Below are 19,980 nucleotides of genomic sequence, written 5' to 3' on the forward strand. Positions count from 1 at the left end.
TGCCCAATCCCAAGTGTTTATAGCGGTTTAGAAAAAATAAACGGTAGCGCAACCGACTACTAGTATACAGTTACGTTATATGTTTAGTCAGTCATGCCCATTTACTATCACCAAATGGTATTCATACATCATAATGCCATTTTCTTAACTTTACATGAACATTTCTGACAACGGCTGTCAGTGTTGTCGACGTCACCACAGAGAGAGGGAACACACCCAGTGGGATGTATGTATACATGTTCGACAGAGTGTTTATTATCCAACATTGTCTCTGCAAAGGATTGACAAAGAAACAAAATAATGAATAAATAACTTTATTGAAATAGTGTGAAGGAATAACTATAGAAACAATAAAGACTGGTTGTGCACGGGTAAATTGCACGTGGGACGGAATCACTATTCCAGTACCCAAACCTTGTTGTGCAGAACTATTGAGTGCATGAAGCTAAACCGGTCGTTTCTGGATAAAACCATTTGATCAGTGTCACACATTTTCTTTGATTGTCTGGTCCATGCTCGATAACACACACACGCACGCACGCACGCACGCACGCACGCACGCACGCACGCACGCACGCACGCACGCACACACACAGACGCACGCACGCACGCACGCACGCACGCACACAATCTGTGTTGTATTATTCAAAGAGAGATAGTTTGCTAAAATGCCAGCTTCATTGCGATGGTTTCACATTTATTCGTTTGGTATTGCTTTTATAACACCAATAAGCACAGAGTCTATGTACTGCGAAGTCTATTAATTCCACACCAGTAACAACACTTGCTCCCAAAACTAGACTCAAAGCGCCCCCTATGTCACAGAACAGTTCAAGGACGGAATACCCATATCGCTTCTCAATGCTCTGATACGTCATTGACGACAAGTAGACGTCTACAGCCACGTAGTTACTTCTCCAGTAATCCGGTGTCTTGTTGGTGGCGCTTGCAAGCGTGGAGAGGTATTCTTGTGTCATCCTTAGACTGGATGATGAGCGGACATTGAACGTGGTGTAGGAGCAGGTTTGTGGACAGGACGACTCACATTCTCTAAGAGTTGATGGATACCGATACATTGCTGGGACCAAACACTGAAGGCCTTTCAGCGCTGAACATTGTTTTCCATTTCCAGGCATATATATGTCACGGCATGAGCACTGCTCCAGAGCATACTCGGTGAGGCATTCAATGCGGCAAGCCTCGCGGGAGTAGGGTTTGTTGTAGTACTTGAGTCTCTTGCTCCCACACTGATCCATTCCTTTTGGTGACGTTGTCGTCTTGAAACATGAAATCAGTTAGTTAATGGAATGAGAACGTGGATGCGTGAACTGTTCAGAAGGAACTTAAAAACCTGAAGGTAACACCCAGGACAATATTTGGGTACGAGTGTACCCTTTTATATACCCATGCCACTGTTTCTAAATATGGCTATATGGGTACCCCGTGACTTGACATGTACGAGTGTGAGTCAGCCTGATGTACAAATAATACATGTATCGTAACCTTGTGATTAATGTCTTTACCCATCACCCTGTTTCTAAATATGGATTCACTATGCAATTGTCTCTTGGCATTCCCTGGAGAAATGCTGGCTGGATTGATGAAGCAATAACTCAATGCTTGCAACACCATATCACTTAGTCATTCGAATAACTCACACATAATCTTACCGCTAGCTCCACGCCATAGAAGTACTGTGAGCCTGGAGAGAGCGCCATCCCTATGTCATTCATCAGCAGTGGGACGTCAGGGGAATGCACGGCAATCTGACAAATACGGGGTGAAAAATTAACAGGTTTTTTAAAAAAAGAGAAGACTTTTGTTGCAAATGTAGGCAGAAATGTTACATCATTTAGTTTTCTGATACTTTCAAAATTGTACCTTTTCGCATGGTGAATGAAGATAAATACAATAATTAACTGACGTTGCTACCTGGCCAGGACGCCACTGCGCTAATTTTTGTCATGCAAAGGAAAAGTGATGCAGATCTTAGACATTGAATACCTTGCTGAACCCACGAGCATGTGCATGGCGTTGCCTTAGCAAATCTCATGATCGGCGCGAATCTGAGATTTGAACCCCGACCAGCGCGCCCCTGTAGTCAGCTTAAAGGTATAAATTTGTAATGACACCACAAAACGATCGTAGCGCTACGATGACCGCAAGCCCATGTTAAAGTATTGGAGTTAAGATCACCTTAGCGCTAAGATCGGTTTGTGGAACGGGACCCGGGACCACTGTGTGGCCAGATAGAGGACATAAAATCCCTTTTATATCATTTTCCAAATGATTGCATTTTTGCATATTTGGTTTTAAAAAAGTTATTGTATTTGTATAACGATATTTTACTTATAATGACTTTTCTAGACTGACTGTTGTCAAGCCTTGTTACAGAATCACAAAGGAGTCATTATTGGAGGTTGCTGGGATTCGTCATCCACGCATGTACAAAATGACGTCCCTCCCATTTGTTGATTACCCTCCTCTGGACGAAGATCTTATGAAACATGACCGTATCTTTTGTCCACCCGAATCCCAATGTATCGTATGTGCCAAATCTACGGTTGTGTCGAACTCCCAGTCCGGTTCAGGTAACTCTTACTATATTTACCACAGGGACTATTTCAACCTACATACGTCTAACTGGATGTGTCGAATTCGCGGCTGTCTGGAACTCAACTGATAATTACAACTAGAGTTAAATACAACTTACAAATAGGTCAAACTCGAATTCTTAGAAAAGCACAAATTTCCCCTTAGAATAAGTTTAGTCAAATGCCTTTAGAAACATAAATGTTGATATGACAAATATTTCTTATTTCTTTATTTTTATATTTATGTTATTTACCCAACATGCACCATAATGTAGGCTTGCTTTCTGTTGCCTGATGGCTTGGTGATACGGTAATAAAGTCGAGCAGGATTAATGCCAGCGCTTACAATCAAGGGTAACCAATCTTGATTATATAAATTACAGGGGTATACTCTCTCCTGGGTCATATTGTCTTCAATTTACATAATGGCACACACGTACCATAAACCCAGGACCCTCAGTATTCTCGCGACTCCTTGTGAATTCTTCTGATTGCGCATCCAGAAGTAGGTGTAAACCATAATGTCGACCGGAACCGACGGTGGGTGTACTGCCATTGACTAAAAACAGATCACAAAGGAATATTTTGACACTTGGGATCGTATTCATCCTTATCGATTAAGAGGTGGTCTACATAAATCTATCGAAATAAATACGATCTCATTCTAAAATCTGAACTCTCAAACAGATAATGTTATTTCCCTTAAAGATGCTAAACGGAAGCATGGCAGAGACATCTTACTGATGTGATTTGTGGCTGGATAATTATACCCCGTCAACGCCAGAAAACAAAATCGATTATCCGCCGAACATTTCCATAGACTTATTTTATAAACTGTCAAGGATACAGGGGTATGGATTGCCCAGTCGTCAAAGGCACAGCAATTGTTTTTTAATAGTTACATCCCCATAATCATGTGTTGTATTTGGCTCTCCCTCAATTTTAAATGTTTTGTTATTTGTTGCATTTCCTATTATTTTTACAAAACAGAAACAAACAGTGACTTCCATGCTACAAAAAAGTGTATGGCTCTCCCTTATCATGTTTCTAGATTTGACAACAACACACCTGTACTCACGGATTTCACCAAACATCTAAAACCTGCATCACTTGGGACTTTCCTGCGACATCAAGCCCCCGACGTCTGGATATTAGTGAAGTACTATTCATGGCAAATATCGTTCCTTATTCAAACGTTGCAGTCAAAACTAAGTGATAGAAGCTTTAACATCAGCCTCATGGTAAGGTTGTGCGAACCTTAATTATAGGTCTGCGTATATAGACCTATATAACTATAGGTCGACAGTTTGGGTTGTTGCCATGGGACTCGGATGCATTTCTGGTAATAAGACAATTGCTACATATTTTCATAATGGATTTTTTTTTTATGTGAAAACAGTGTATACCATTGAAAGAGAAACACACTCCGATCTCCGTTTTCGTCTCGGTCAAGTGGGTTGCATCACATTCTTGCTGCATCCAGTCACACTGAAAAACATTTCATACAGAAATCCTCGAGAAATCAAGACGTGTAACCACAAGGAAAGCATTATGACGTTTGGTTACAAACTATTTATTTCTGTCACCACTGCTAATAAACTATTTGGGCATATATCTGATCAAACTATTTCATTAACTTTCTTCCCGAAACATCTTCGACTTGAACCGTATCTTCCCGTGTTTTATTTTCAAATGACCTGCCTTTGCATGTGTTTGTGACGGGTGCCATCGGGGGCAGGATACGCTCAAATTTTCGTTAACACTATTTGATAGTGATTCATAAACACATGTTCATGATAAAGTCGGAATCCTGCAATAGGCTCTGCTTTTGGCAAACATTTCTTATGATCATAGTTTTAACGGATTTATTTTCAGAGAAAAAGAATGTACACTCTTGAAAAAAGACACGCACAGATAGTATGTTGTTCATTGAAGAAAAAGATCAACAGATCGGTATATAAATTGGATATATGTTATTGGAAAATGGAAAACGCAGCCATTGTCGATTTGGCATTGTTTTCACACTTGTTTTCAAATATGTCATGGAGGACAACAGTAAAGCAAAATGCACGCGCAAGTTATCGCAATCGTATCTCGTGGTAGTGGCTATTAAAAGGCATGCATAGGCCAATAATTTGTCATTCAACTTGGTCGTGGTTCAGGGATATTTGACAGCAAATCGCTACATGAATCAAAATCTTCAACATCACCTTCTTCCAATCATTGACCACCATAGGGAGCTGTTTCAACAGGACAATGCTCCACCGCCCACAGCTCGTGCCTGGGTAGACTACCTTCATAATGCCTACATCAACGATTTACCCTGGCCGTCGAGATCTCCAGATCTCAACGCAATCGAACACCTCTAGGATGAACTCGATCGACGTGTACGAAAAAACGTCCGACACGCCGCAGACACTCCCACAACTGGCCAACGCATTACAAGCAGAATGGCGCAGAATTCCGCAGGACACTATTCGTACACATATCCAGTCAGTGCCGAGGAGATGCAGAGCCGTAATTGCTGCCCAGGGCGCTACCTTGTGCCTTATGTGACATGGCAATTAACAGTTTTCAATTCACTGTACGACAGCATGTGACCATCGAGCTCCGAAATTTCATATTTGTGTCTATGATTTTAAATTAAATATATCGGCTTTATTAGGTACCAAAAAATTACTAAAAATCTACCTGTGCGTTTCTTTTTATGAAGAGTGTATGTCAGCGCTACCTTGTGGCCTTATGTGACATGACAATGAACAGTTTTCAATTCGCTGTACAACGACAACATGTGACTATCGAGCTCCAAAATTTCATATTTGTATCTATAATATTAAATTAAATATATCGACTTTATTATGTACCAAAACATTACTAAAAATCTACCTGTGCGTTTCTTTTTATGAAGAGTGTATGTCTTCAGGCCTTGAACGGCTGACTGAAAGACATTCTGCATTATTAAGTCCCTAGGGGCTTTCGGGGGCAAAGTTTCTAAGTTCTTATATATACCGAAACTCATGTGGACCGATAACAAAAGGATTGCTTACCTGTATAACAGAATCATTGACGTCAAGACCATACTTAAACATGGCGGTTTCAATAGAATAATCATCCACAGCAGAAAAGTCGTAATTGGTGTCATCAAATTTTACTCTTTCTTGGAAATCATATATAAATGCTTCTTTAAGCGCCCCCGTTAGATTGAGTTTATCAATTTCTGATTTCTTAAACATGTTGGTGTTGCACACAGTCACCGTAGGGAACTGCAGTGTCTGCGCCAACTTGACGTCGATATCGACGTTGACAGGCACGGACAGATAAAGCTGGACCTGTTTGGCGATGTTGAAGGCGCTGAAGGTGAGCCCGCCACACACAACCAGGAACCAGAAGGAACGCCGCAATCTACCGGATGTGACGTCAGCGATCTGTTTGACTCCCTGCATGGTCAGCTGGTCTGCTAATCTTGGCGGAGGATGAACACGATTCCCGTCCTTGTTTACAATCATTTTCGGTTTTAGAGAGTGTCACAGATTGCCAACGATGGCCAATCTATAAAATCAAAAGTCTTAAATGTCACATATCCATGGCTCTCACCTGGCAAGCAGAATAACCTGTATCGAACAGGTGTTGGTGTGTCGCTGATCACAAATTACACATCAACGTCTACAGTGCCGACTGTTTGAGTAAGATATTTGAATCTGGTATACTAGAAGAACTATTTCTGTAAGAAGAACGCCATACCAATGTCGACTGTTTCAGCCATGACGTCCGTCCAGCTTACAGTGAGATGCCTGTCCTTGTGTGCCGTATACAGTGTAATGCCATACACCCACGGAAGTTACTAGTAATTGATTAAGTGTGAACATATTCAAAAGGCATTAGTTTTATTATGGAAAGACCTTTATCGCTTTTATTTACAGACAGAAGTATAAACAACAGCTCCAATTATATTTCCCATTACCGCTGTGAATCAAATTGATCTGTGCGAGACGAAGGGTGCAATACTGAATTACAATTGAAGATCACACAAATGTACTACAGGTCATAGCGTATTCAGTACTCAATGTATGTTTGGGTGACTTGTTTAACTGAATCAAGAAGCGTTTATGGGCGTTTCGAAGCCTAGTTCAGCTAATCTATACATCCATTGATTTCATTCTTCACGATCACTAATGGCACGACTAAATGATTATAAACAACAATCTGAACAGACGCTGTGTAACATAAATACACTACTAATGATTGTCACAGTTTTTATTTGCTTGATAATTATTGACGTCAATAATTTGATGTTAGGTCATTAAGAAATAGTGCTCTTAAGGAATTATATTATCAGTATTTGCATATCTCATAGTCACTACTAATTTCGCACTTACTATTTCCTCTGTTGAATCAAGAGTGAGTTGGGGTTAACGCCGCTTTTAACAGTATTCAAGTTATATCACGGCGTGTCAGCTAAATGTGGAAGGAAAGTCCGAAGTGATGCAGGTCTCAGACGTTTACCGCTTCGTTGAAACCCACGAGCACGGGTATGGTGCTGACAAACCTAGAAACATAATCGGGGCGAACCGGGATTCGAACCCACAATCATAGGTTGCTGGCGTGCCCAAGGAACGCAACTCTGCACTGCGAATCGCGGCGCCTTAGACGACTGGGCCACCCGTGCCCCCTCCTCTGTTGACACAGGGTTTAAAAGTAGTGAGTGTTTAAACCGTCTCCCGAATTAAGATATAATGACAAACCAGTGAAAACAAACACAGTACGGAAAATGATGAAATGTTTGTATTATTGAATAAATGAATAAATATTTGTGAAAAATACTTCCCTAACAATCTACCCCTTCGTTGCTATAGAGACGTCAATGGCTATGGCGGGGGCCTTGTGTTTGGCATTAAATGTGTATTTAGCTATTCCAAAGTTGATTTATCAATTACAAACAAACACTTCTTCTTTGGATCCCAATACTCCAATGTACCTGCCTCATAATGTTATCTCCTCTCATGGCTGCGTGACATGATATTAGTTTCTACATTTTCTTTATAATCTGAACAGTCCACAGTATTTTCTCAAGCATTGAACAATTTCAGAAATGTCTTGAACACACGTCTACTTTTGCTTTGTTTTGTATACAAGCGTGTCTAGCCATGTATTTACACGTCACGTATATTCTTCAACACGTTCAGTGTTTATATGGAGAAGTAGTATCACATGCAGTATACAGTATTTCAAGAGATATATACAGTATACCACATGCGGTAATATACAATGTACCGCGAGCAGTGTGCGCTGGGCAGTAGCGCACATTTCCTCCCCCTCTCCCTCAAGCAAACCCCTCGTGGGGGAGTGACCAGGTCACAGGTCAGGCGTGCACTGGACAGCTGTTTCACCGGGGGCTAGTGAGGGATGCGGGAGGCCGGCCATACATACTCTTGGAGTTGTGGGACTGCAACTTCATGCTGTTGTCTTATAAGGCCAAGAGTAAGATCACCAGGACGACCACTGCACGTGAGGCATGTGGGTTGTGGACGAGATACTACATAGCATAGCTGTATTACCTTATAAAGAATAGTAATGAATGTTAGAAAGAGATATATCCATCAAGACCGGCGCGAGCTGGCAGTTGAGATCTGGGAGCTGAACACGAAACAGCTAGTGAAGCTCCCATGCACAATAAAACGTTGTGGACCCGCAGACGGAGTTGTGTTGTATATTGAAGAAGTATCCCCTAGAACAACATACATTTTCTACGGCGGATAGTAGTTAAACTCCGACCCAGCCCCATACATCCATGGGTTTTTTTACATCACCTGGTTGACATATCAGAAGAAGCGCCAGAGTAAACTCCATTATGTAAACTGTATAAAGTTATCTCAACCGTGCACAACAAAGTGCCGGATTTATCGACACATTAGGCATAATGTCCGTCATTAGCCATAGAAATCATGAAGTTTTCGAACATTTGCGAGTTCCGTTCAAATGACTCAGTGGTCATCTCTAAACTGGAAGCGGCTGTCATTCCACCACTGGCAACTGTTCAATGTCGGTCCGATCTTCTCTGTCAGAACCATATCTGTAGCTCAATGTTTCTTACAATTTCAATGACGTCCAACAAATCCTTTTCTTCCTGCATGAGCTTCATATTGTTATTTCTTTCCGTAATTCACATTAACTTTCACTTCATCCACATTTCCGACTGTAAATCTTGCACTGAACGCGTCCTTGTTTGTGACATGGATGTCAGAGATGTATCGATATGCATTTTGTAATGAATACTAGAGCTCTCTTATGTTCTATTGCATCAGAAATACAATTTATGAATCCTTAATGTAGGCGTATATATTAAGCTTTTGGTGACATTCCCTCAATAGTTGAGAATATTGCCATTGTTTACGCATTCGCAAGCATTTAAAATGAAAAAGACAAAAGAGTCAGAAAGAAATTCTGAATCTATTAATAATTATGGTCCAAGTTTGCGAGAACATAGTAGCCAAGAAAGATATTTCCACGTTATAAATTAACAAATCATAGGGATAGAACAGGGATTAACCATGACTTTAACAATAACATATATCGCCTGCTGTTTAGCGGACCTGTTGTTGGAGGTGTTTACATGCCAGCTACCAAGTTGTTGTTTATTCCGTAATAGTGCCTCACAGAGCTTACGCTATTCCTTAGTACTCATAAAGTATATTTACCAACACTCTTAAATAAAGACGGATTTGAGCTGGAGAATAGCAGGGTTTTGGGTTTTGCTGGTTTGGTCGGACAAACACAGTGGAGGCCACGGAGGAACGAGGTATAGTTAAAGTAAAAATATATAAAATATATGAAGCATGTACGTATTCCCCACTGTGATAATGTTGGTGTATATTTGAACCAGGGTAAATTTCTTGGCAGTACATCTTCAGATATGAAAAAACATAGAGTGGAGGGTATGTAAAGATGCCTGCAAATGGTGACGGTGACATTTTGATGCTGCAAATGTGCACGCCTCAGACACTATTCAAAATTCACACAAAATTCAAAATAGTTTGCTTCATTCGTTTAATTGGCAGAACTTTGTTGTGATTTGTGATATCCAAACAGCCATGGCGTACTGAGCACACCCATGTCATTTATTAAATATATTGTCGTTATCAATATGTGAGAGGTAATTGGAAATGTAATCTGTTATTTCTACGTTTTTCTGTGACTAATGATTTGTTTGTATGAATAGTTTAATTGCAATATTAGGATAATGGCGGGGTTTGGTATAGGCATGTCAGCGGGTGTGAGAACATATGTGGCCAATGAAGCCTTGGGAATATACACATCTATGTCCCAGTTAGGACCCCAACAACAAACATGCTGTCATATACTGGAGTAGGAGAACCAGTATTCCTGTATGGGACCTCAGTGTTCATAACTTGATGGACGACGTACCAAAAGTGGACAAAGACATATACTGGACAACAAAAGTTCCTGTGACATTGAATAAGATTTAATGCAAAGTTATGTGTTTTACCAAATCTGAAACAATTTCGTTTTGCAACAGATAAAAGACTCCTGTAAGCGTTCAAATGGTTTAATTTGCTATACTGACTTCAGAAAATGCGTGATTTCATTTTAAAAAAAACCATAAACATGCCAAAATGTCAATTTACAAATCAATAGCGTGTGTGTCCACCTCTGGTTGCGATGCAAGCAACACATCTTCATCTCATGGAATGGACAAGGCGTCGCACAAAGTCCTGTGGGATATCTGTCCATATCTACTGGAGCATGTTTCGAAATTCCTGGAGTGTCTGTGGAACACGTGGTTGACGTCGAAGGCGCCGATCAATCTCATCCCACATGTGCTCGATTGGTGAGAGATCAGGGGAGCGAGCCGGCCAGGGGATGACATTCACGTTGTTTTGTTGAAAAAAATCCTGAACAAGTCGAGCAATATAAGGCCGGGCGTTGTCATGTTTAAAGGTTATGCCTGGGCTATGACGAAGCAAAAAGGGTAGAACAACAGGGCCAATGATCTCGTCGCTTTTAACTTTTGTGTCCATTGAGATTTCCCTCTACCACTATCAAACGGGTCCTCTCTCTTGCTGTAATCCCACCCCATACCATAACGCTGCCGCCCACAAACCGATCTTCTTCCATGACACAATGATTGACGTAACGTTCCCCTCGACGTCGGTACACTCGAATCCGTCCATCGCTGTGGCTGAGGTGAAAACGAGACTCTTCAGTGAATAGAACTTGTCCCCACTGCATGGCCGTCCAGCGTAGACGCTGTCTGCACCATTGTAGACGTGCTTGACGGTGGTTTCCTTTCAAAATGGGACGTCTGGCGGGTCTTCTGGCGACAATCCCTGCACATCTGAGGCGGCGACGTACGGTTTGTGAAGATATTCGTCGAAGGCCAGGGATGCTTCTTGTAGTCGCTGTTGCTGGCTGGAATTGATTTCGTTGGTGTGTTTCTCGAATCCAGTTGTCTTGTCGATTATTGGTTCCGCGTGGCCTGCCACCCCGAGGATGGTCTCTGACAGCATTCGTCTGTTGCCAACGTTGCCATAAACACCAAATGGTGTTTCTGTGGACATTAAATTGTCTTGCAACATCACATTGACTCGATCCTGCTTCAAGCATACCAGGGGGGCACGGGTGGCTGTGCAGAGTTGCGTCCGTTGGGCACGCCAGAAACCTATGATTGTGGGTTCGAATCCCGGTTCGCCCCGATTATGTTTCTAGGTTTGTCAGCACCATACCCGTGCTCGTGGGTTTCACCGAAGTGGTAAACGTCTAAGACCTGCATCACTTCGGGCTTTCCTCCCACATTAAGCTGACACGCCGCGATATAACTGGAATACTGTTAAAAGCGGCGTTAAACCAAACTCACTCACTCACTCAAGCATACCAACAGCTCGCAGACGCTCATTTTCGGACAGGCGTGGCATTTCGTAATGTTGAATAATTGCGTAATTTTGTTGTTATTCTGAGTGGTTGTCAGCACGATGCTAAACAATGCATATGGAATCCCGTTAACGCACAGGTTTTTATACTCTTGGGTAGTGAAATGCATTGGGCTTGCACAAAAGTCAACTTTTGCATGGAATGCATGCTTTTCTGTAGCAGTTACGTTTTTGAGACTTGATTCCATACATGTACTACAATATTGAAAAACCAAACTACACTTGTTTGAAAAATACACTAAAATATTGGCGTCACAGGAACTTTTGTTGTTGAGTATACATATGACTTGTTTGCAAAACTATATAGTGCGCCAGTCCCATTCGTGTCCTCCACAAACTCAGGGAGTTCCGATCAGAGAATGTCACATCAATAACTCGTCCTAAGCATGCAACTGGAGACACTTACTCATCATTGACCTCATGCTCACATTGATACAAGTTGTTCTGATACATACAACCAGTTGTGTTAAACAGACCGTATCCATCTGTACTTCTGCATTGTCATCGATTGATTTAATCGTTTACTATCAACGAATGGAAAAGCATTCGCACAAACTGCAATACAACTAATCTATTGAATCATGCCTGCACCTCGAAAACGATAATGATAGACACAAAAAGAGTTTTATTGCTTGATGTGGGCCATTGAATGTGGCTCGTGGGATGTTCGTGCATTAAACAATAATGCTTTTTAAAGTCGGTAAATAAAACCGTTGGCCTATAGCGCCACTATAGATAATTTGATATCCCTTCATCATTTTGCCACACCTAGGAGTTTCCCCAAAACAGTGTAACAATGAACAAGCGCAAAAAGCGTATACACGTAATTACAATAAGTGTGTGAGTGAGTGAGTTGGGTTTAACGCCGCTTTTAACAGTTTTCAAGTTATATCACGGCGTGTCAGCTTAATGTGGGAGGAGTGATGCAGGTCTCAGACGTTTACCACTTCGGTGAAACACACAAGAACGGGTATGGTGCTAACAAACTTAGAAACATAATCGGGGCGAACCGGAATTCGAACCCACAACCATAGGTTTCTGGCGTGCCCAACGGACGCAACTCTGCACAGCGAATCGTAGCACCTAAGACGACTGGGCGACCTGTGCCCCCTACAATAAGTGACCACACTCGATCAGCACTCTGTTTTCAGCGAATGACCAAATACTCATTGCAAACACTGACCGATGGTGCTTATGCCCGGAAATACAGCAGACCACTTTTAATACTTCATTGGAAACCCCAAGGTAGTGTACTCGTTACATCTTTACATCATACGGAAATAAAAATAAATAAGAACTAATCACTTTCGTTTCGAGATGACTATTTGCTCCCAATTTGTGTCTTTAACGGGTTACCACTATATTGCGTTGTTAACGTTTCCGTCGCTGTGCCATCAAGTTCACAACTGATCGACGCAATGGCCACACGTCCAAGCAGGCCGGGTACAGTGTCACACAGTCTGGTAGATGACAGAAGGGGTTTGGTCCGATCAGTCATAGAACAATGCCACACAGCGGATCCAAGCAGGCCGGGTACAGTGTCACACAGTCTGGTAGATGACAGAAGGGGTTTGGTCCGATCAGTCATAGAACAATGCCACACAGCGGATCCAAGCAGGCCGGGTACAGTGTCACACAGTCTGGTAGATGACAGAAGGGGTTTGGTCCGATCAGTCATAGAACAATGCCACACAGCGGATCCAAGCAGGCCCTGCAAGTTTTCTATCCGATAAAATCAACTTACCTGATTTCTCAATGTTCTTTTTGATCAATTAACTAAACCGATCCCTATGTTCATAAATATGATTTCGGAGCTGTCATAAAATATATCCAGCCTCTCCAAAAGGTATTGTGTTTTTCGTCTCCGGCAATTGTGCTAGGCTTTGTTTGCATGTTTGTTTGCTTTACGCCACCCAGCAATATTCCAGCTATATGACGGCGGTCTGTAAATAATCAAGTCTTGACCAGACAATAAAGCGAATAATAGCATGAGCATCGATCCACGCAATTGGGATACGATGACATGCATCAAGCAAGTCATCGAGCCTGACCACCCCATCCCATTAGTCACCTCTTACGACAAGCATAGTCGCCTTGTACGGCAAGCATGGGTTGCTAAAGACCTATTCCACCCACTTGTATATACGCAGTGCTGATTGTCAAGTACTGAGCCTAATATAGAAGGAATTTCGTAATGGTGAAATATTTTGTTGTGGACAATACAGGATGTCATAGAGGTAAATTCACAATAAATTAAGTCAGTTCAGCAACTTGTTCCACTGTGAAATATACAATATGCATCGGTCTGGGATCTTTGGAAAATGGACACACTTGAGGAACATGCAGTGATCAAGCACTTGCAGAAAAAGGGCTTGACACCAAAAGCCATCCATAAAGATAGGAGTACAACACTAGGGAAGGATTTGCCTTCCTATGCCAGAGTTTAAGTGTGGCAGGGGTAGCCTTAAAGACGACCCTCGTCCAGGGCCCACTCAGGGCGCTAAGACTATTGTAAGCCTATGCTAATGTATGGGAGTTACGATCATCTTAGCGCTAAGATCGCTTTGTGCAAGTGGGCCCTGGAAGACATGTGATGTCACCAACAGCGGCACTAATCCGGCGAATTGCCAGTTCAGTTTTCATTTCTAAGGTGTACATTCCAGTATCAGAATCTTTGGCAATGAAGAAAGTATCATCTCATTGGGGTCCAAAGCGTCTGACATCTGATTAAAAACGCAATAGGCACAACATACCTCGTGATAATCTGTTTGAAGCTGATCCAGAAAGGTTCTTTCGACGATTTGTGACTATGTATAAAAACCTGAGTTAACCACTTCCAGTCCGAGTATTAACAACAATCAACTCGGTGGAAGCATTTGACATCACCATTACCACCGAAGAAGGCAAAGACTGTCCCATCAGCTGAAAGGTTATGGCCTACCTGTTCTGTGATGTCGAGGGTGTCATGATGTTCCCAAAGTCCACACAATAAACAAACTATATTTTGCTGCGGTTTGGGGGTAATTACGTGGCGAAATTAAGACGACTACGAGATCTGGGAAGCTGAGAAAGGTGTGCTCTTCCATCAGGACATTACGCAGATGCACAAACCACCCTTTGTCGTAGCTACAAGCCTATTGTGCAGCATCCAACTTATTCTCTTAATCTGGCTCAGTCAGACTGCCATCTGTTCCCCAACATGCAGTAAGCTTTGTCCAGAACCCATTTCGACTCGAAAGATGACGTCATAGCTGCTGTGGAGAATGTTTTAGACAGCCAAGAGAAGGATTACTCGCCCTAAACATCGTTGGTAAAATTGTATCAAAGTGGACGGGAATTATATTGAAACAGAGATTATTTGAATGTATTTAGATCAAGTCTTTCTATGTGAGGCTCAGAATCAATCAACTCTCGTATAATACCTACAGGAGAGAGACACACGAAACATCGACTGCATCACGATCGGATCATAATGCTTTTGGCCAATGTACACTGTTTTACACTTCTCCCAAATGCACAATCCGTAGCTTTGTCAAACAACCATCATTTTATAATATATTGTTGGAAAGGAGCTATTAAAAATGCATATTTTGCCACATAATTAACAAAATTATGATTCTCTGCGCACAGGCTATTCTCTGGAATAACTGGACAGTCTCAACACAGTTTAACATATTCCGGGGATTAAGGCATTCTCGTTGTCCATAACCTGGATTTCAGACCCGCCTGGATGGAACAAGTAGATATGTTTATAATCCATATAGATATCCAAAGAGGAAAGAAAATGTTTCGTTTCTGGATTAAATGGAGGAACGTATCTATTGAGTTGTCAACTATTAACCCCCCATGTGCATGTTTCTCGATGTACAATATATGGTAATATAATTATAAGCTGTAAACTGCACAGGGTATTATGTTGTGGGTGAGCAGGTGATTATTCGCAGGAGGAATCCCTTTTCTTTCTAGCCATACGCATTTCAACACTTCCTCTTCACCCAAAATAATCGTCTACACAGCAATGTCGAGTTGGATCCCATTGTCGATACATGGCGTGGTGGTTCATGGATTCGAATCCACATTGCTATCAACGCATGTAATTATATTGTTAAATATCAACGAAACATCAATTGAACAAGAAATGAAAAGTGGCGCGTTGCAGCTTGAATTGGTAATTACAGTTGCCAGATTGCTGTGCATTCCCCGGACACCCCACTGATGATGAATGACATAGGGATTACGCAAACTCCAGGCTCACCGTACTTCTATGGGGTGGATCTAACGGTGAAATTATACTAATGAGCAACCAAGAGAGTAAGCTAGTGTCTTGGGTTTCAGCAACTGCACAGGATGCACTATCACAGGATGTCCCAAGAGCAAAACATACACTTATGAAGCTTATTAACTTATAATGTTTAAGCATCAATATCGTAAAGCTTCCCTGCGTTCCCTGGATAAAAAACCCATCAATGTCAATATCGTTACGTCTTTGGCGATCAAGTATGTACATTCTGCAAAAGGTGTAGTTTGTGCTGGTCAAGGTCAGCTGTCTGCACATTTCAGCAGCGGTTATTGAAAATAAATGTTTGTATATATATTTTTTCTTTCATCGATGAAGAAAAGTTGGCCAACTATACTGTTAACTATCCTTATTAATGTTACATCAGTTTTCTAGGTGTACGCTCTCCCAGAGATCGTTTGTCCTCAAAATGATCATCATCAAAATAAAAGTTAAACAATTTGGTGTAAGCTTACTGTTTTTACATAACTTTAATCCAACCATAAGCAGTTTCATCCCGACAGATTTTGCGACATCACATTGGTAGGATGAAATTGCTGACATTCAGGGCCTCGTTCAACAAAGACATCTTGTCCCTCTGGTTGTCGTAGGTCTATCTTAGAGATAGCTACGACTGTTATAGAGCTACAATCACTTTGCGATATGGGGACTAAGCTTTTTGAAGTCTATCCCCAATACAGAAGATATATGATTAACAAGTATGATCTTGCAATCTATCTCAGCTACTGTTTGAGCATGCCATGGTGCTTCATCCTCGTCTCCAATATATTAGACGTTAACGTCACCAACAAGTCTAGATCAGTGCTGGAGCGAAAGTACAACAACAAACCCAACTCCCGTGAGGCTTGTCGCATTGAAAGTCTCATCCACTATATTCTAGAGAAGTGCTCATACCGTGACATTTATATGCCTGGAAATCCACGATATGCTCGCCATTGCAAATCAGTGTTTGATTCCAGCAATATCTCAATATCAATAAACTCGTGGAGAATGTGAACACTGTTTTCACCTCTGCAAGCCCTTCAGTGTATGGTCCTAGAAATAATTCGGTACAATCAACACGTGGAGAATGTAAGTCCTTTTGTCCACAAACCTGCTCCTACACCACGTTCAATGTCCGCTCATCATCCAGCCTGAGGATGACACAAGAATATCTCTCCACGCTAGCAAGCGCCACCAACAAGACACCGGATTACTGGAGAAGTAACTACGTGGCTGTAGACGTCTACTTGACGTTGATGACATAACAGAGAATTGAGAAGCGATACGGGTATTCGGTCCTTGAACTTATCTGTGACACAGGGGATGCCAGCGTTGTTACTGCAGTGGAGATCATGAAGTTCGCTTTACAGAGCGTCCATGCTTACTGGTGCTACAGTAGCAGAAGAATAGACGTCAAACCAGCGTCAATAACTTTACCCATGATCAGTAACGATAACATTATAACTTCTTGAAAGTTGCCCAACCTATAAATCATTTGCCTGTTGACCTTTATTGCATTTTTTTAAAAATCAACGTGGATTAAAACACAACGGATAAAAGCAAATGTTCGGGTACTCGTCTGTTTAGAGAATCTACTATCAGGAGGACTCTGGTGTAACCCAGGCAACGCTGGATGTAATGATGCCTCAGGAACTTGTATATTTACATTTAGAATTATATTATTCAAACAACAAATTTAATCATTAAATCAAATCGTCATTTTTTAAAATATAAGCCCGAAATCATGGGCATGTGTATATATGATTTATGGGACGCTTCATCTCGGTTTCAGTGCATCGCTAGAGCCCCATTGAGCGATTAGAATACATGTAGATGTTGATTTACGTTGGAATATTAAGGTGAACATTACTAGACAGAATGTATCGGATGTATAGTATGAGAATACTATTCAGTCATGGGTAAATTCTTGTATTCAGGACCCGTGAAGTTCCGGGGTTGAATAGATCTTCAGCAACCCATGCTTGCCGTAAAAGGCGACTTTGCTTGTCGTAAAAGGCGACTAACGGGATCGGGTGGTCAGGCTCACTGACTTGGTAGATGCATGTCAATTGCGTGGATCGATGCTCATGATATCAATCACCGGATTGTCTGGTCCTGACTCGATTATTTACAGACCGCCGTCATATAGCTGGAATATTGCTGAGTTCGGCGTTAAACAACAAACAAAACAAAAAAGTGTATTCAGATTATGACCGTGATGTGTCCAAATCAGACATTTTATACCACGTTGATCGTCTGTCCGTCGTGCATCTGTATACCTACCCGTGTAATAAACACCTGTTTACCCACTCAGATCTAGAGTTATTGTAAGGGTTGGTTGTTTACAGTGGTCCTACTGTCCAGCATAATTGGAACCCAAATCTCAAGAGTTAACCATGTATATATATCTTAAAAACAAAACCACTGGGGTACAGTAGATGTGTATTTTCTTACACGAGGATTGTGAAGGTGAAATTGTGTATTGTTTAACACATAGTGATAAACATTATGCTGGCTATGAGTGGGCAGTACAAGCAGGTTCACACGACAGATCATCCAGCATTCATCGTCAGTCGGTCGACTCATGCCATTATGTCAGTTGGTTCTAATATACATAGAGAATATAACATAAACGTGTTATATTGATTATACCAAACGACAGTTCATGACAACTTTATTTGCTTTCATACCATCACCGTATACTGCTGACTACATGGCTGCCTTTGGTTTGGTTGGTTGGTTGGTTTGTTGTTTAACGCCGCACTCAGCAATATTCCAGCTATATGACGGCGGTCTGTAAATATTCGAGTCTGGACCAGACAATCCAGTGATTAATATCATGAGCATCGATCCACGCAATTGGGATCGATGACATGCATCAACTAGGTCAGCGAGCCTGACCACTTACTGGTATGGAAGTCAGTGTTGTGTACCACTGAAGTCAGTGATATTAGATAATCTGACAACTGTCGTGCAGACCAATAATATGTATAGCATTAGCAACAGCCCACGCCCATCCCTCAACCAAACCACACACTATTTACCGCTCGAACTTTACTCGCCTCTTTGGTATAGTCTGTCCCCCCAGGCCCTGGTGAATTAATTGAGAAAGGAATCCAACTCAAGTCTTAAATAATTTGGCAAGTCTTAGATTGCCTCATCTCTAAATTAAGCATTGTTTTTGGCTCCATTTGGATTATATTTTGTATTTTTAAGACATTAATTTTGTTTCCATTTCTTGGAGTAAATGTTAGTCTCCGTATGGTGCTGTTGACTGATTCTCCCCGGAATTCCCACGGATTACGTCATGCCTATTCAGCTGCAGAATGTGAGTAATAGTGTGTGAGATTTCAGCAATATTGATAAAAATACCACGGGCGTTCCCAACATCTCAAGATCAATACCAAACCGGAATGTCCAATGTTAATCCAAAATAATTAATAATAAATAAAGTTACATCAAAATATTGTTTGCGTAAGGAAAGAAATTGTGACTTCTGTTACCTACAATTATTAGTAATTACATGGCTAAAACGAGGATCTGTATGGTACCAAACCCCTGAGTCTGAGTGGGGTATTATGTTAAACTGCAGGATGGTTTGTACGTCGCTACATTAGTGCATACTCTGGAATTCGACGTTTAACTCCTTTTCACCACACCTCTCCTCACTGACATTAGCTATTTTTGTTTTTATTTTTGTTTGCGTCACAAATTAAGGATTGATTTGAAATCTAACAGTTATGTATCATTCACATGGAGACGAGTTTTTTTTACAATATGAATATTTAATTTGCTCTGGGAATGAGTGAATATTCCTACTTAAAATAATAATAAGTTCAGGTGTGTTGTATATTGATGATTTCTTTGCCAAAATATGCCAATAGCTTACATTATTTGTTTTTTTGGTTTGTGTTTCCTAATATATATGCGTTGAATGGATGTTTGTATCCTAAAAGGTGATCTTATCGATTGAATTGTTGGTTTTACATTTAAAGGGAGACATATACAACTACAAACCCCCCCCACCCCACCCCCCCCCCAACCACACAACACTCAAACACCCACGTAGGGTGATCAGGGTCCCTCCCTTTCAAAAATGTTGTATCATCGTGATATAGCTGTTATATTGTTGACGCTAACTTTCAAATAATTTACTATAGCA

At 41.3% G+C, this 19,980-nt stretch overlaps 1 protein-coding gene across 1 annotated transcript; it reads right to left on the reverse strand.

Annotated features, from left to right (window-relative positions):
* Positions 1 to 304: 304 nt before the first annotated feature.
* On the reverse strand, positions 305 to 6,380 carry LOC124136726 (acid-sensing ion channel 2-like). Its single transcript, XM_046502722.2, has 5 exons — positions 5,642 to 6,380; positions 4,001 to 4,082; positions 3,035 to 3,153; positions 1,671 to 1,766; positions 305 to 1,277 (listed from the first exon to the last, which is right to left on the reverse strand). The coding sequence occupies exons 1-5, from the start codon at positions 6,098 to 6,100 to the stop codon at positions 678 to 680; spliced, it is 1,356 nt and encodes a 451-aa protein (XP_046358678.2). The 5' UTR covers positions 6,101 to 6,380; the 3' UTR covers positions 305 to 677.
* Positions 6,381 to 19,980: the final 13,600 nt, after the last annotated feature.

The sequence above is a fragment of the Haliotis rufescens genome, unplaced genomic scaffold (genome assembly GCF_023055435.1).
Source record: "Haliotis rufescens isolate VD_foot unplaced genomic scaffold, xgHalRufe1.0.p SCAF_1, whole genome shotgun sequence".
Taxonomy (NCBI): Eukaryota; Metazoa; Mollusca; class Gastropoda; order Lepetellida; family Haliotidae; genus Haliotis; species Haliotis rufescens.

What these genes read in the sequence shown, in the direction of transcription:
- LOC124136726 (XM_046502722.2), bottom strand. Translation starts at nt 6,100, where the DNA reads ATGATTGTAAACAAGGACGGGAATCGTGTTCATCCTCCGCCAAGATTA. An exon ending in CTGAGGGTCCTGGGTTTATG is followed by an intron (nt 1,767 to 3,034) that starts GTACGTGTGTGC and finishes CGTATTTGTCAG; the next exon opens with ATTGCCGTGCATTCCCCTGA. An exon ending in TCTATGGCGTGGAGCTAGCG is followed by an intron (nt 1,278 to 1,670) that starts GTAAGATTATGT and finishes TCATGTTTCAAG; the next exon opens with ACGACAACGTCACCAAAAGG.